At 41.8% G+C, this 17,971-nt stretch overlaps 1 protein-coding gene across 6 annotated transcripts in view; it reads left to right on the forward strand.

Moving 5' to 3' along the window:
• The first annotated feature begins 7,118 nt into the window (after nt 1-7,118).
• LCORL (ligand dependent nuclear receptor corepressor like) overlaps nt 7,119-17,971 on the forward strand; it is a 73,986-nt gene continuing 63,133 nt past the window's right edge. For 5 of the 6 annotated variants that reach the window (XM_048941359.1, XM_048941358.1, XM_048941361.1 and 2 more), the window contains exon 1: nt 7,119-7,381. In XM_048941359.1, coding sequence (XP_048797316.1) covers nt 7,234-7,381 — 148 coding nt within the window. In that variant the 5' untranslated portion in view covers nt 7,119-7,233. The remainder of the gene's footprint in view (nt 7,382-17,971) is intronic. The other variant, XM_048941362.1, reaches the window with a different exon arrangement.

Consider the following 17,971-nt stretch of genomic DNA (forward strand, 5'->3'; position numbering starts at 1 on the left):
ATATTTTAAAATAGTATGTTTTCACTGATAAGAAATATTGATCCTGATAAGAAGTATAGATCTTAGTAGCAAAAAGATGTTATTTCTTATAATCTGTTACCAACAATAATGCAAAACTGTTGTACGAGGTCAGTGTGGAAATGGAGCTGAGATTTATTTTAGAAGTTGCATTCTACATTTAAAAAAAAAAAAGAAAGAATTCACAGGGGACCAAGCCACTGCTGAGGAACTTAATGAGTTCTGGCAGAAGCTAAGGAGATCCTTATGCTATATCCTTATCTCTGGGAGGAGGAAACTTGGCAGAGAAGCTGTCTGAAATAGAAGTGGCTATGGAAAATCTATAGAACAAGTTGCAAAAATAAACACTAAAAATAAATCACTAAGACTTGAGTATTCAGAATGAGTTCTAAATGAATTGTACAATGAAATAACTCTGTTACTACTGGAAGTGTGTGACTTCTATACTTCTAACCTGTGGACTGGAGATAGCATCACCAGAGAACTGCTATTTTCAAAGCACAATTAAAAAAAGAAATAGATCAATATCAAAATTACTTCAGATTTTGCAAGCTAAGTAACTAACTCTACTCTAATTTCATAGCTCTGTAGACAAAAACAGAAAATGTTGGAACCTATTTCAATCAGCAGCAATAAATGCTGTTTGTTAAAGATATTTACAGAACCTCCCTTGGCTGCTCTCCAGTCTGAACAATTAACAGAATCATGCTGGAATCTATTTTGTGGCAGTAACATCTGGCTGATAAATGTTGAGAGAAGTTGACTGTGAGAATGCCTAAGAGAATTAACTTAAAGAGGGGTTACTTGTTACAAGGGGAGGAAAGTATTATGAAACTTCATCAACAAAGTTTGATGAAGCGGTGTTACGTTTTTGGTTTGTAGCACTATTTACTCGTTTAACACAAATCTATTGTTGTTATTTATCTTTTTAGCATAGTAAAGCACTACAGTTATAGTAGTCTCTACCTTAAAGAACAATATGTTGCCAGCCCTTTCTTTCACTTCACAAATTCCGTTATGTGTTTAGGCCCATGATAGTGAAATCAGGTGAGAACTGGAAACACTTCCATTTCAAAGAAATTCTGGCAATGAGTGTTAGAAGAGGTTAAAAGTCTCCATTGATTCAGTGCTAAGCTGAAAGGCAAGAAAAAAAAAATACACAATAGAAGTAATACAATAGAGAGGCTGGATGGAGAAGCAGTATATCTGAATCTCTGAGATACAGTGCCGAAGTAGAAGGAGCAGGATCCCAGCCTTGCTCTGATGTGACTACAGCACTTTCAGAACCACACCAGCTTCCAAGCCACGTTTAACTTGTGCTATGGGCAAGGCACTGCTGGGGAATATAGATACTTAGTTGTAAAAGTGTCCTCCAAGGCAAATGCTGAAAACCCACACACTTTATTTTAAATGTGAGGAGCAAAGGGAAGAAAATTACAGGCATACCTCCTCTTCTCCTTTAAGAGTCGCACATACATCTCCTGGAGAGATGCTGGAGACTTCTGAGATGGTATCCTATGCTCTGCTCCCTGTTGGAGCAGACATTTGCACACTGAGTTTGCCATCACATGTGAAATATTCTACCTCCCTATTTACACTGCAGTCCTTCCAGAAGGCACCACTTTTTCTCTCTAATGCTCCAAGGGCTCAGTGTCTTGGCCTGTGCTCCAGTGGCATTGCTGTCACACAGGGAAACTTGACCAGTGTCGTGTTTCATATAAAGGAGGAAGAGTAATGCCAGTGGAAAATGCTCTCCTTAGCTTAAAAGGTAGCTAATCTGATGTCTGTAGCAGAACTAGCAGCCCTTCCATCATTTAGCTTTAGTGAGAATTTAGCTAGCGTAATAGTGAAAGTCATTCATGAGGACAGGACAGTAAACAGTTCTTTGTCTTTTCAGTAATAGCATAACTTTGAATCATCAGCACATGCTCTGATGGCTGGCTCAGTATTTCACATCCATTGCTAATATTAAGCTGCAATTAGCGATCTATTCTCTCTGGGTTTAATGGCAGTATATTTTCAGCTGCAGAGTTGCTCTGGTGATGGCATACTTAAATTACTTGGCCACTTGGGAAACTTTAGAGTGAGTGAGTGACATTGCTCAGCTGTGTGGAACATGGGATAACAGTTTAAATGAAAGGAAAATACAGCAATACTTGATTGATAGTTCTATGGAGACATTACTTAGGAGTATATATAGGATTTTACCTTCTCTGTAAATTTAATTTTAATAGTCAAATAATGACATGTTAAAACAGCAGCTTAATCTATAGAAGACTCATTTTTCTCTCTGTCTTTCTCTCTTTTTTTTCTTTTCTTTTTTTTTTTTTTCAGCTTGGCTCCCTCCAGTTTTGTACCCTCTTCTGACAGGCTAGTGCTGAAACACAGGATTTATCATCCTCAGAAGAACACTTAAAAATAATAAATGTTTTAAATCAGTACTGAACATAAGTTGTTGTACTGCTAGTTGCAAAGTACTCTAATTGGTTTTTAAAGGATAAAAACCCAGAATCTTTCTTCTAGTTTGCATATTAGCAGTTAATATCAACTTGCAAGAATGTATTGTTTAAAGCTCTATTTTCTCTACCTTAATGTCCACTGAAATAATGCTCTGCTTTGAGAAGCGACTCTGTAAAGTAAAATTTAGAATACCATTCTGATCTGAATATTTTCCTGTGCAACCTTTTGTAGGGAACCTGTTTTAGCAGGTTCATCAAGTTGGACTTGATGATCCCTAGAGGTCCCTTCCAACACCCAGGATTCTGTGATTGCTTGTGTGAGTTGATTTGGAAGAAACCCTTTTCTTTAGCACTGTAAGTGAACATTCTGTATTAAATTAAATGAATTTTCTGTATAGTACCTTAGTAGAGTATTATCCTTAGCCTCTAAACAGTAGTGATAAACCAAGACCTAAAAACAACCTTTGAAAATTTCACTCTGTATTCTAATGTGGTATAAACTGAAAGCCCTGTTTGTGTCTTAAACAATCATGTAAAACTGGACACGTCTATCAGAAATACTTAATGTTGGTCTTTATTCTAAATCTTTTTTGCTCTGAACAGTGTTAATTTGGTACATGGGGTCACATTTCCACTGGATCAGCTAGTATTGATAATTTGTTGATATTCTCATGAGCCTGGCTGCTTTTTGCCAGGTTTAATGGTCTGATAAGAGAACACCCTCTCATTTAGGTCCTCACAGTTTCAGAAGCACTATGGCAAGAATGTACAATCAGAAGAATTTTTTATCTTCCATTATGAGGGATAAAGATGTTTGTGAAAAACACTCGTATGTGGAAAATACTCATCTGTCTGGAATAATTATGTTTCATGTGCTTAGAATTAGATCAATAACATGGGCTCAAGTACATCAGTGACTTGATTGGTCTACTGCTGCCTTTCTACTTAAGGTAAGCTTTACTTTATGAATTTCTTTGTCGTTTTCCCTAGCCAGAGATTCAAGAATATGTTTTTGGCTAAAAATGTTATTGTACATTTTGAAATTCACCTTGGCTGTCTTTCTATTAACCTGTGCAAAGACACAGCTGTGCACATATGCTGGAAGACAGCGATATTAACCGATACTGATGAGATTCCCAAAGACAGACCCTGTAATTAAGAGGTAGCAGTACTTTTCATTTTACATGCTTCTGAAAAAAAGTGCAGCCACTGAATACCAAGGAATTGTGCAAGGATAATATTTTTTGTTTTAAGATTTAATCTTCAAGGCACAGAGAGCCCCTACCCAGATGTCCACAACTAATCACACAGGATTTCAACCTTTATAAAAATAAATCGATTCTTAAAGCTGTTTTTGATCAAGGTTGTTATGAATTCTGAACCATTAGACCAGGCAAAATCTTTTCACCTGCGCTGGCTGCCATCTCGAGCAGGTTTTTTGCAGCATTCCTGCTACACTGTACTGCCAGCTTTTGGTCTGCTTTCTTCTTCTGGAAGCTATTTCTCTCCTTCACTCGAGAAAAATAAATAGGCTGTATATCAAACCTGGAATAGTAGGATATCTGCTAGCAGTAGGTGAAGTAATAGGTCAATTACCATACATATCCAGCTACAGTGGAAAAATATTGTTCCCTACCTACCCATGCTTTTGGAAGTTGCCATTCCTAAGGAGAAGTAGCAGAATTATACATTTGTTGACTATGTGGCCACAGCATTTTAGAGTACAGTGTAAATCTGTGAAGTTCCTAGTATTTTAGTATCTAAGATTGTGATCTTATATATCAGTCTAAACCTGTGAAATTCACAGTATTTTAGCACATAAGATTGTGATCTTTCACATCTTTATTATGTACTAAATTGCTGGGAAATTTATACTGCTACTGTTTAAGTAGTCACGTACTGGCAACCTAATTCCACAGTGGTTATGAAAGAACTGTTGTCCAGTTTGGCTAGATTATTTAAGTGATAGTATTTATTGAAAAGTTTCCCCCAGTATTTCTTTCTTAAACCCTTTTTTTTTTTTTCTTTTATATTTCTCTCTCTCCCTCATTTTTTTTTTTTTTTTTTTTTGCTATGGTATATTTTTCAAGTATTAATAGTTCTCTGCAATACTTGGTCATAAAGCTATCATACAATTCTTTATTTAACCCTTTTGGTTTACCAGAAACACTTTCAGTTTCCAAATTGTGCTCACCACTTCAGGATGTGTCTGACAGTGTCTGAAAAGGCTTTGACTGTTCACATTAGACTGTTTCAATTATGCTTCATCCTTACCCCAGTTTCCACAAAGCAGTACTTTGCAAAGCTGTCTGTACAGGAGGGAATTTCACCTTTAGGGATTAATTATAAAGAGGTTTTGGTTATCAACAGTTTTGCAACATGTCAATAAGATAGTTAAATCTCTCCAATATATGTTCAAGGAAATTAATTTAGACTGTCAGATTGTGATAGGGATCTAGTGCCAAATCATAAGCTACTTTTACTACATTAGTATATGGCAGATGAAACATGTATAGTGATAATTCCTGTAGCTTTAAACTAAGTTAGCTGACTCGCTGATCCCTTATAAATTAGGTAGGGCAATCAGCTAAACTGAACTAAATCAAAATTATCCCTTGCTGCTTCTGACATCAGTCAGTCTTGCAGTTTCCTTGTTTAGAAAAGCAGGATCAAGTCCATACAAGCAGTAATCTCTTGGCTGGGAAGTCATTTTAGCAGAGAAGGAAAAGCAATTAATTTAAAAATAACACCCCTGATGGTTTGACTAAGCAGGACCTCTCGGTTGTCTGGTTAGTTTTAGATTAGGAAGAATAAAATATCTCAAAGGGAGGGAGTTGTTCAAAACCCAGTCTCTGGCATGTCTGCATGGAGGTAGTATTTTCAGAAGGCCATGCAATAGAAAATCCAGGCGGCTAAAGAAAATCTGTTTAGAATTCTTTCCTCTTCCTTCCTTCTCCCTGAAATCTGCCCACCAACTTTCTGATCGTGTTTACTTCTTCTTCTTTTTTTTTTTTTTTTTCTTTAATGCCTGAAAAAGTCTCTCAAAGAGGAGAATCTTGCTGTTACAGCAAAAAATGTGTTAGATGAACAAAACAAGGGGTGTCTTCTCTGCTCCTTATTTAATCATGAGCATCTCAAAAAAGAATCTTCAGATGCAGGATGTGTGTGTCCCTGTGAAACCATGATCAAAACCATGAACACCTGAGTGATTCCATTAAATGAACACTTTTTTTAATTGCTGGATTCATTAAGCTCAATTAGCTGTTCTACACAAGTGATGAAGTTTACTTCTATGAAAACTGGTCATTCATATGATTTGTTTTTTGGGTGGTCCTGTGTGTAGTCAGGCATTGGATCTGATGATTCTTATGGATCCTTCTAACTTGAGATATTCTATGGTTCTACTAAAAAACTTTATAGAAAAAAAAAATGTAACTTGTCATCTGTTACAAAGGCATTGTTCATTCCTGTGAAAGCACAGCCACTTCTGGCTGCATTGTGCAGGCAATCTCTCAGCATGTCTTTCACCCCCCAGAACACCTCCAAGGATTTCTGAAGGAAATATCCACAAAGCTCTGCACAAGAAGCAAAAGCACAACAGATATTTAAAGCTCACCTTGTACCCAAATAAATGAATGAATCTATAATCTCTCCTACAGAGGATATTGTTAGTTTGAGATCGATGCATTCTACTCAGATACAGATGCATTTTAGTTCGTGTGGGCTCTGATTATGCCTTTCAGGAGTTACCTTGGGCTCTGCTGTTTCCCCGTGGCAGGGTGGGCTGTATTTGTTACTGTTTTGAAGTCCAGTGCAAACAAGACACAGGGCGCTCACACATCTGAGGTAAAGGCGGGAGCAAGGAGGTTGCTGCCTGCTAATTGCTGGCTGATGAGGGAAAAGCCAGCGGAGGCAACGGGAGTCTTCGTCAGTCCCGTAACTAGGCACGCACTGTAACAAACGGCATTACTCTCAAAAGCGGCAGTGTGCGCAGGGAGTGTTCTGAACGGGAGAGTTTAGGGGAGGCACGCAGGGAACACCTGAGGAAACAGCACGAGCTCCATTTTCCGCGTCCAGAGCTCTGGGCTGTTCCGTTTGTGCCAACTTTTCAGCCGTTACCTGGACTCGGCTCGCTGCAATGCAGCGTTGGGCTACGGGCGAGCTGTGCCCGGGGCGGGGCAGCGCTGACAGGGGCAGAGCCGCGACCAACAGCAGCTCGTCAGTTGAGAAAACTTTGAAGTCTACTCTGTGAGCGGCTCTAAGAGACTTCATGGGAAGGCGTAGCGTTGTGGGTGCGTCCCCTCCGAAGTGCCTCGGGGTGGTCATCATTTTGCCGCCCCCCTTGCCGTCTTCCTCAGCGGACTACAACTCCCGGCATGCATTGCGGCCCGGCCGGGCCGCGGCAGGTGGCGCGCTGCCTCACGGGATTTGTAGGCGGAGGGGCTCCGAAGGGAAACGCAGGGGGTGGGGGTGAATTTGTCGCGGGGTTACTGGCGGCCCGGTTACCGAACCACGCTCCGCTGGGGCGGGGAGGGGTCGAGCCCGGAAGGCGGGAAGGTGCAGGAGGGCGTGGCGTCTCGGGGACACGTGTCAATCACTCCGCCAGGCGGCGCGCGCGCTCCCCGCCCCGGATGCTGAAGGGGGGGGCGCGGGCACGCGCTCGCTGAGGCAGGAGGGGGGAGTCGGGGGAGCGCGCGGCTCTTCTGGGTGGCGCGCGCGCTCGTATGTAAATGAGCGGGCGTGAGGTCAGAGGCAGATGGAAAAGGGAACAGACAGAATGGCCGCCGCGGCTCCCGCTCCTCCTGCCGCCGCCTCCCAGTGCCGGAGCCCCCGCTGCACGGCGGAGCGTAGAGGAGTCCGCCGCGAACTCGACTCCTGGCGGCACCGGCTCATGCACTGTGTGGGTAAGCGAAGGGGCGGCGGGAGGGTTCGCCCGGCCGTGGTGCGGGGACGAGGGGCGGGGGCGGGCGAGAGACGAGGGGCTCCGTGTGGGAGAGGCGAGCGGACGGCGGGGGAGCCCGAGCCGGAGCCCTTGTGGGAGCGGAGAGCGAACAGGGTGGAGGAGCGGCTCCGTGGGGCGCCGAGGCGCAGAGCCGCCCCCGAGCAGCGCGGGGTGGGCGCCGCGGTTCGATGGGGCCGCTCGGTGCTTCCCTCGGCCGCCGGCCCGGCCCGCTCCCCGCTCGGCTCCTTTTGTCTCGGCTCCGCGCCGTTTGCGCGGCTGTGCCGCCGGCCGCCCCCCTCCTCTTCTCCTCCATCGCCGCGGCGCCCGGGGGGCGGGGGGCAGGGAGCAGCCCGCGCGTGGCGGTGTGCCTTTAAGAGGGAGCCGCTCTGCACTGACGGTTGGGATTTGAAGTTTTCCCTCCCCCCTGGAAGTTGTCATGGCGACGGCACTTCTCCCCTCGCTTCCCCAACCCCCCCCACCCCCCCATCTTCACTCCGGGGCTGCCCCGGTGCCGTGAGGTCCCCCTCTCACGTGACGGCCGCACGGGGGGGGCGAGTGGGGGAGAGCGGGGCTCCGGCGGCCTCTCGGCGCCGTTCCCGCGCGGTGCGGCCGGGCTCGGGGCCCGGCGGGGCGGGGGCGGCCGCTCGGCTCCCGGTACCTGCGTGCCGCGCCCGGCAGCGCTCACCGCGCGGCATCCGGTACCGCCATCTCCGCTGGGGTCGCGCTGAGCTGTGGGGCTTTTGTTGTCTTTATTTATTTATTTATTTATTTATTTATTTATTTTGGTGCGTAAGCACTTGGATGCTTGGGGCTGCGAGGTTGTATCGATTCGACGGAGCTCTCCTGCTTAAGGAAACAGAAATCACTGATCTCGAGATAGCGTTGTCCGCGTCACTGATGTGCGGTGACAGCTGAGCCCAGGAGCGCGTCTCGGTGTAACCGAGAGGCACCGGGCAGCGCCCGGTGCGGCCCCGTGTGCTTGGAGCACGGCCGATGCCCGCGGGCAGGTACGCTGCCGGGGATCAGCCTTGTCCTCTTCCTTCCCGCTGCTGCTGATCTGTGGTAACCTGGTGGCTTCCGTGTGTGGTTTGGAGCGGTGCTAAGCACCTGTTATGGCACCTGTGGGCGTTAAGGCACCTGTATGTACTTGTGCTCTTCTTAATCCTTCAGGTGGAATGTGGTATTCCTTAGGAAAGGAAGCCTATTTCCATATATATATATACACATATGTATATTTGTTAGCAAAGCCTATGGAAAGATCGTGGCTTAATTAGAATACATAGGAAGAGCTTCCTGAGTGATGTTCTACTAAACTGAAATCTGGTGAACTGATCTCTCCCAGGTTAATATGAAGTAGCCACTCCTCTGCTTCCATCTCACTTGATGACATTTCAGATTTAAATCTGAACTGGAATCCCAAAAGGCTGCTCGATAAGCGGAGGACTTTGAGCCGATAGGAACCTGCTGCTGGGCGCGTTCAGGGAACGCAGTCGCACCTGATCAGCACATGCAAGGGCTGCACGGAAATGCATTGAGTGCTCCGTGAGATGAAGCGTTGCTGTAGACTGGGACCTCTGCTGGGCAGGCGTGCTGTGTTTGAGGAGCTTCTTCCAATTCATTTTAGGTGGCTCTTTTGTTGGGATCTGTTAAGTGTAAAATCAGAATATAATTACTTACACTTCTCATTGGTTCCTTTTTGTTATCACTTCATGCTCTTTTATTCCAGTCAAAAGGTGGTGACTTTTTAGAGTATAATTTCTTTGTATAATTGTTTTGCAAAATTCAGTTGATAGAAAGGAGCCCTGTATTATGTGATTAGTGGGTGCTATGGAGGAGGGACGTGGGCTATGATTTAATAGTGAGAAGCTCTCCAGTAAGAGCTGTGCCTATGGAACAGCCTGTGGCTGAGAGCCCAAACAAAGTGGTGGGAAAGCGAGTAGTCAGGGTAATGGAGTTAGAACACATGCTTAGAAATGTTATGTCAATGCTTGCAAATTCTGTAGTGTTAACTTCTAGATTAGCTCTAATTAACTTTAGAAACAGAAATGTTCAGTTAGTCTAACTCAGCAAAATATTCTTAAAGCTTTGAAGAATCTTGCCAAAATTAGTATTGTCTGGAAGCTCTAAAGGAGAGGGAAGTGGTGGATACAATTGTTGATACAATTTATTTGGCGTAACATAGAGGCTTTTCTTCACTCTTTTCAAGAGTTTTACCTGTATAGCAAAGCAAGATGAGTGGTACCGTCAAATAGTCTCCAAGCTCTTTAGCTAGCTTCATGTCAAGGAGAAGGGAGTCTTGTAAGTTATTCTACCCCTTATCAATTCTTTTTTGTAAAAATTGATGAAAGGTGAGGGAGGTTCGTGGATTATGATTTGTCAAACATTGTTAAGAACTGAAACAAGAAAGTAGAACATATCATCTGTTGCTTGCCCTTTGAATGAACAACTTTGTTTTGATGTCTTGAGTCATATACCGTATTGATATAAATTTGATGATTGCATTTCTGCAGTATGGTGTTACTTGAGCACCTTGACATCCTTCGTATGTGAAGGGAGCCTCATCCGCTTGCTTTATGGAAATGCTAAACTGAGTCAGCAATAATCCTTCCAAGATACTGATTGCCCAGCTTGAGACTAATAGTCAGCAGATTGTTTGTATCCCCAACAGCAAGATAGAAATAACTCGGCTAGTGTCTGAAGTGCACTGTTTGCTTGAGGGTCAGTGACAGTTAGAGACCTCTGCTCCAAGGGCTCTGTTATTGAATAGTGTTTTCTTTGTTTGTCAAACCCTTATTGCCAACGTGAATGTTTGCATGGGTTTAAGAATTAAAAGCTTGTTTCTTGCCAGGGTATTATGTTAATTAGTGACTTGTGGAATATTACTTTATGTCCCAGGTTAAAATGCTCAAGCACTTGAAGTCTTGAAGAGAGAAACATTGATAAAATGTTACTGAAATTACCAAGAATTCTGTTACTTGATTTCTAATGTATTTGAAAGTACGAAAACAAACAAACAAAAAAACTTTTGTGTTTTAATTGAATGGAATGTATTTACATAAATCCTAAATAGGTATGCAGTATGAAATGGCTGTTGAGATGGTAAGCTTTGTGCACGTTGTGCTGAGCAGAAAGCATTCCTGAGATGCCAAGGCTTCTCCTTATGGATGTGCCTTACTCCCAAGTGCTTAGCTCATACATGACTCAGAGTTTAAAACTAGGTGCTGTAACAAGTCATCTGTGGATCTTGATTCCGTAGGTCTTGTGTGTAATACATGCTAACAAGTACTCTTTACTGTATGGTCTTTTTTTACATAAGTGGCAAAAAGAATAGCCTTATTTCAAGTTCTTACGTTCATGGAAACCAAACAACCAAGTTCCACAGTCATTGATATTGAAAAATAATTTATGAAATGTGGATCAGAATGGCTCAAAATTCTGTTTCAGTGCCCTGTGAGTAAAACTTTGCAATGTTAAATTCATTCCATTTGATTGAGAGGCTTTGCTGTGGGGCTATAAATCTTGCTTCAGACTGTAGGCAGCCTTAAGAAGTAGGATTTATGCAGTTCTCCAAAACAGTCATTGACCTCACTGATCAATTTTACTGGAACCTTACAGGTGAAGAGTTGGCGGGTGTGTTGAGTCCACATAACTTCAATGTGGACACACAGAGCAGACCTGCTGATAGCTGGGCTGCGTAAAGACACTACGGCACAAACTGGTGCTTTTTGTTACGTTATCACAGTATCTTATGCACAGAGTGCAGTGCTGTAACTTGAGACTTCTTAATGAGGAGTGCCAGGTAACTCCAGGCAGGGAAGCTGAAATTTTCTTGCTGAGGCCTTATGTTGTATTGTGAAAATGTGAAAGACTGTGAATAACCTTTCATTGTAGAAATTAAATATTTTAATAATATAAGCAGCTAATTCATAACAAATAAGTGCACCTTTATTTAGGGGGAAGGATAGAAGTTCTACTGATCTGTTGATGCAGCTCACATCTGACAGCAAATAGCCTTGCTATTGTTGCTTCCTTAGGAAAACTGAAAGCTGATGAAAACAGATTTTTTTCTGATTGTGAGATAGTCATCTCTCTTTCCTTCATTGTCACTTCAAACATTTTTTTTTTCCTGAATTAGGATACATCAGTGTATCTAATTCTGTTTCTTCTGTTCTAATGATTCTGAAGTTTCAGAGGTGGTGATCTGTTTTGACAGTGTTTGAATTTCTGCTCCAGCTTGTTCTTTTTGAACAAGTTCAAGTGCACTTCCCAGGAAAACAAATTCCCCTAAACAAGAGATTTGAAGCAACTGTGTTTCGTATTATCTCCACACTCGCAGCACTCCTGCATGAACTGTTCGTATCTTTGTTCCCACTATGTGGACAAGTGTTCTCACTTTCCCTGTGGCTGTAAGTACTGTGCAGTGTGCTATTGGCTTCTGCTGTTGTTTTATAGTGCCACTGCAGTTTTTTATGCCAGTGTAGTATCAGGTCTAATGATTCTACTGTACTTCTGTTATGTTGTGTCTGTCTGCTAGTGGTTGCTTTGGCCCGGTGCTCTTCACCTATCAGGCCACTAACAGACTGTACACAAGAGTGGTCTCAAAATGATACCTGCTTTGGAACTTTTGCTTCCATGGCATTCTACGTTCTCTAAATAGCAAACAAGCTTACTACGGCTATAAAGTCATTATCCAGTATGAGCAGTAGTACTGGTAAGATTTTCCTGGGCTTCTGTCATGCTTTGGGCCACGATGTAAATTCCTAGTACAACTCCAGTGTAAAACATGTAAGAGTCTCAATCTGAGTGTTGTTTAAATGTTAGAAGGAGACTAGAGACACAGGATATTGAAATCTGGAAGGGATCTCTAGAAGTCACTTAGTCAAAGCCACCTTTTTAAGCAGGGGTATCCAGAGAAAGTGCCCAGGGTCACATTCAGGCAGCTTTTGCTGATCCCCAAGGAGGAGACTTGCCTATGGCAATCTGCTAGTGCTCTGCTAGTGCACACAGCCCAGTTGCTCTGGTCCCACCATCATCTTGGTAACCCTCCTTTGGACTCTTCAGCACATCTGGGCCTATCTTGCACCGAGGGATCTAGAGCTGGACCCAGTACTCCAGGTACAGTCTCACCAGTGCTTAATAGAGGGGAAGGATCATCTCTCTTGACCTCCTGGTGATACTTTGCCTAATGCAACAGGATTTAAGTTTAGACTGGATCTCAGCACAGGTTCACAAACAGTTATAGATGCTGTTAGGGGGATGGTGTCATGCAGGGACTAGCTCAAATTGATATTGCAGAGTTGTTATGAAATCACAGTCTGAAAGTATAGTGAAGTGCTGTCTTGCCTCATCAACTCCCATGGAACTGTTACTAGAATGGAGAAACCATAATCCTGACTGCGTGGTCCTGCTGCTCATGTGTTTGTATCTGCATTCCATGGATCCCTGACAGATCTGCTTTAACTTGGTGCTTGGTGGTCAATTTGAGAGGAGCTACTAGCTTGCAAAAAAGAAAAAAAGAAATCTGAATGCTGGTGCTAGCATGAGGAGGGGTGTGATAGAAGCAGGGTAGATAACAGCAGAAATAAATCACTGGGTCAGTGTAGCTGCCTATGGCACTATCAGCTGACTGGCATGGAGGATAGTCCTGGACGTACCATCCTTATTTCCCACTAGATAGTCAGATTAAGAAAATATGGTTAGACCCAATTAGTATATGTATGTCACTGGATGTTGATGCAGTGTATCATGTGAGCTATCTTTAGATTAAAATGTGAGAAAACATATGGGACTTGCTTTGCTTGTGTTGGAATATCTTTGTTTCAAATATAAGGTGTTAAATGAGCTTCTCTCTCACAAGCCTTTTCAGCTCATCAGCTCCTCTCTCTAAGTCATTGCCTACTGCTGTCGTGTTTGTAAATATCTTTTTTTCTTTTTTTTTCCCAGGGGTGCAATATAAGAAAAGTTAGAATAGTGACATCCAGAGGCTTAGTTTAAAAAAACAGATGGGGACAGAAATTCTCTGTATATCTAGCAGTAGATTTGAGATTATTTCACTGATCTGTTGTGGAACTGCAATTGTAAGAATATATGGAGCTTTTATGAAAGGCTAAACTGCCTGCTAAGCAGAGTATGTGGAGTGGAAGCAATGATTGAATTGTTTGCACTCAGGATGGAAGTGTGTTGCAGAGCATACAAGTAAATATACATGTCTTGATTAGCGTGGATAAAACCTGTGCTTGTTTTGTGCTGCTTGTATATAGGTGGTAGCAATTCAAATTTGAAGTGTTCCTAGGAAGTGCTGTGATCTTTGTCTATGGTTTTACGCGTAGCTTGAACTTGTGTATTGTATGTTCTTATACGGTAGCTGGTTATTTTTTGTGTGCTGGATGGAGAGCTGAGAAATTCAAACTCTGCAAGTCTTTCTGCATTATACATGCAAAGATAGTAAGAGTTTCTTAAACTGTAACTTCTGTAAACAAGAGGAGGTGTTTGTAATTGCAGTTCTGCTGTCAGTTTTTACTGAGCTGTCATTTAGTAACTGTAATAAGCGAAGCTACAAACTTTTGTTCTGTTCCTGATTCTGTTGATGCGTAACAAAATTTCACTGTTATTTCTTCCTGGACTTATTGTACTTCATGATTTATGTAGACTGGTATAAGGATTTATTCATTAAACTACTCAATAAGCTATATTGTGAAATTAATCTAGCTTGCAGCTAACCTGGCAAATGAGGGGGAAACGTGTCAGGAGAAAGAAAAAGGAAGGAGAGGTCAGAATTAGTTTAGCTTGGCTCAGCTTCCTAAGCAGGTTTACTGTGTACCTGCTGTTTCTCCTGAGTCAAATATAAGTGGCTTCCCAGGAGAGAACAAGGCTGCTGATTTCTTTCTTTCTTTCTTTTTTTTTTTTTTAACTGTTTCTTTTAGCAACATTTTTTTTTTTTTTAAGAGAGTTTAAAATGAGCCAGAAACGAAATTGTCTGAACAGCATCCTAATCAACAAGATTGCAGCACTGCTAACAATAATGCTGTTCTGCTTATCCTCACTTTGTGAGTGACTGAACTGATCTAATAGCCAACTGCCCTTCTGTTAGAAGTTGTTCTGGGGACCTACGATGATTTTTGTTGCTCTGATAAGTTTTCTATTGAGTTTGTTGAACTGGTTTGCTATGGTAATAAGCACTAGTAGCTGTGTAAGGGGAAAGCACAGAATCAGTTTGTCACGCTGATTGATTTATCAGATCAGTTCATGTTGTTGAGGAGCTGTATTTCAGTTACTGGCAAGTAGCCAGCACTCATACTGCCTACAGCTACAATAGGGAAAATTAGTACCTCTCCCCCTTACCCACCCCTGCTTTTTTATTTCTCAGCTGTGTTATAGGGGTGTTTTGTATAGGTAGTTACAATGGATCTCTTCTTCTTGAATGTGATTCAAGTATCAAGTAAACAAGGTTATTATTCTAACCTTTAGAGTTCAGTGTGTTTATGTGCAGTTTGGGGATCAGCCAGAGCGTTATAGACTTCACTAACTTAAACTTCTTTGTCCTAGCTAGGGCCTTGTCTTTCACGTTATCTGTGTACTCAGAGGAAGCTTTGATAGGTTGGAACACTGATAGAGAACTGAATTTGAGTTTCATGTTTCACTATCAAACACTTGAAAAATAGGATGGCATTAAATTTCATTGCCATATATTCTGGAGGAGACTGAACAGCTTCTTTGAGAGTGTGAAGTTATGTGATATATCTTTTTGTTGCTACCAATCTACCACTTTATCCTTCCATCTGCTAAAGGCATAGAGAAGCCAGGAAGAGGAAGGAGAGAATAAGAAAGATGGATGTAGTGGTTCATCTATTTAATACTGTAAGGGAGTATATGATGGATTACAAAGAGCATGGGCTTCTGAATCTGCAGAAGTGCACTGAGTGGTAAAGATTTAATCTCCTTTTTATTGAATGTTGTCTGTTCTCAGAAGTCATATGAAGCTTAGATGCATGTGGCAAGTTGTCATGTTTTTGCCTCCACTTCTGGCACAAACCTGATTCCTATGTAATACCTTGAAACTGGATTAAGCCCTTCCTAGCTAAGTGCTTTATTTCTCCCAGAATTCTTCTGAGGTCTGTGTTGTTACTTTTAAATTGTTTGATTCTTAACATCCGTTTAGACTTGCATCTCTGTATCACTGTGTTGTACTGCAGGGGTGAGAGCTGGGTAAAGGTCACTATGTGTAAATTTGTAGTTTATTTTTTAAGGCCTGTTGGTAAATGGGAGGTTGCAGACCTTGTAATCTCTTTGTTTCTTCTAAATTTGTTTCTTCTAAATCTAAATTCTAAATGTTTCTGCTAAATTTGAAAATGTGCAGTTTTCAGATGATGGTGCTTATCTTCCTCATTCCAAAAGTCTCAGCTTCTTCAAACCATCTGAGTTAAAGACTAGTTAAAATCTTTCATGTAAAGGGTAATAATCACCACTATCATAATTCTACTGCTTTATAAACTAGATTCCTAATTAGAGGGTGGTGAAATTAATCCATGGTTGAATATGCTACTGCTTTTCAGAACTTCTGTTGAAAAAGCTTTGTAGATCCTTCTTGTGTTATTTGTCATGCTAAACAAAGCTACACCATTAAATTCCACGTTAAAATACTCTGAGTATCTTTGATTGATAATATTGCTGCCATGTGTAGTGCAGATTGTAGAAAGCTACTCTTTTGTGGTTGGTGGATTGGATGCAGGTCATCTGCTGGGGAAAGCAAAATAAGATCTACATGAGGCATACAGCTGCCTTAAACTGCTCTGTATAAAGTGCCAACTGTACCAAATTCAGTCTCAAAAGTTGCTGTGCTACCAGCTGAGCAATGCAGAGACTGTGGACTTCCTCAGGCTCTGGTTTGTGTGCCTTCATTCTTATTATTGGACCTCCTGATATTTTAATCCTTCAACTTTTGTGAGCAGTGATTTCCTCTCTGGCTTCTTCAAATTGCCAAATTGTTATCTTCCAATCCTTCATGTATAATTTATGATTTTTTAAAAAAAGTAATACTGACATTTGTCTGAACAAAAAGTTCTCTTAGCTTTTGATTTTACATACACACAAACACACACGCGTATACACGCACTTTTTTGTATGGAGTATCCTGGTAATTTATTTGCTTTTAACTAAAAATGTTCTTACCAAGGTAATTTGTACCTTCCATCAGGAGGCTTCTGTAATATATTCCTCTTGAGTGTCTCGCCCGCTCAGTTTCTTCATTCAGGTATTGCTGCTAAATTCTTCACACCTCACTCAGGAAATGTCAGGCAATTGTGCTGCATCAAGAAGTGCTCTATCTTCTTATGATGGACTTCTGCATACTTGTCAGTAATCATGTGAAAGGGCTGAACTGTTCTCCTCTGGAAATTGATTCCAAACTCATTCTGGCTGTAAGTGTCCTCATTTTTAGAATAAATGTATCCCCCATGTGTATGTATTGTAGGAATGTTTTTATTTGGAGCTTTTCTTTATGCTTTCCCTTCCTGTCTTTCCCTTTTTGCCTTCAATACTTATTTTTATTCAGATATTCTAACTTATTCAACATGGTAAAAACTGAGTATTAGTGGACAATGAGTGCTAATGACTCAAAAATTTGCTCTCAATGAATCCTTCTAATAACCCACCTGCATTACTCTTTGTCTTCCTTTTGTTTTTCGAGTTCCACATTAATTCTGTGTGTTGCACAAATGCCCTTCATACTTGACACTGTTTTGCCTTGAAAATGCCAATTCATTTATCTGTCCTAGCCCTAAGAGGTGGATATGCTATCAGTCATGTCTGATTTGTTGGCATAATCTCCAGCAAGAGATCTTTGTCACACAGATCTTTAAGGAGCTAACTGAAAATTCAACAGATTATTTCTTGTTTATGTAGCTGATATGTTCTACACTGATGCTGTGGGCAAAAAAGCTATGAGAGACACTCCATGTACTCTTGTGTCCATAAGGAAACTTGGTTGGTATGATGATTTTTCTCTATTGAAACTTGCTGAATATCCCTCTTAATTGGTGACTTTAGTAATACTTGCCAAGGTTCAGGGAGGGATTGGCCAAGCCCAATTTTATGTGAGGACTTTAACTTGCTGCCTATCGTAACATTTTGAGAGCTTATGCTTGAAGTGATGTGAAGTCATTTCTGGTTCTTTAACATTCTTGGAAAAGGTTATAGAATCCTCAGGGTTGGAAGGGACATTTAAAGGGCCAACTTCCCTACAATGAACATGGGTATCAGGCTGGCTCAGGTTGCTCGGAGCCTCTCCCCGCCTGGCCTTCAATGTCTCCAGGGTCAGAAGACACTGGCATCTTCTCAAAATCTCTCTTCTGTGGTAAGGGATCAGATTACTTTTTGTTTTGAGGAAACTGATGTTAACTGTGCTTCTTAAAGGTAGTAGAAAAACTACTTTGAGGGTTTTTGTTAACTGTTTATTCAAGACTTTTTATCAATATCCTAGGTAGGAACAACAGGCTGCGCATCTGCTCACTTTATCTGCTTCGTTAGTCCACCACAGCATCACAAGCCATCACAA

This window comes from Lagopus muta, chromosome 4 (genome assembly GCF_023343835.1).
Source record: "Lagopus muta isolate bLagMut1 chromosome 4, bLagMut1 primary, whole genome shotgun sequence".
Classification (NCBI taxonomy): Eukaryota; Metazoa; Chordata; class Aves; order Galliformes; family Phasianidae; genus Lagopus; species Lagopus muta.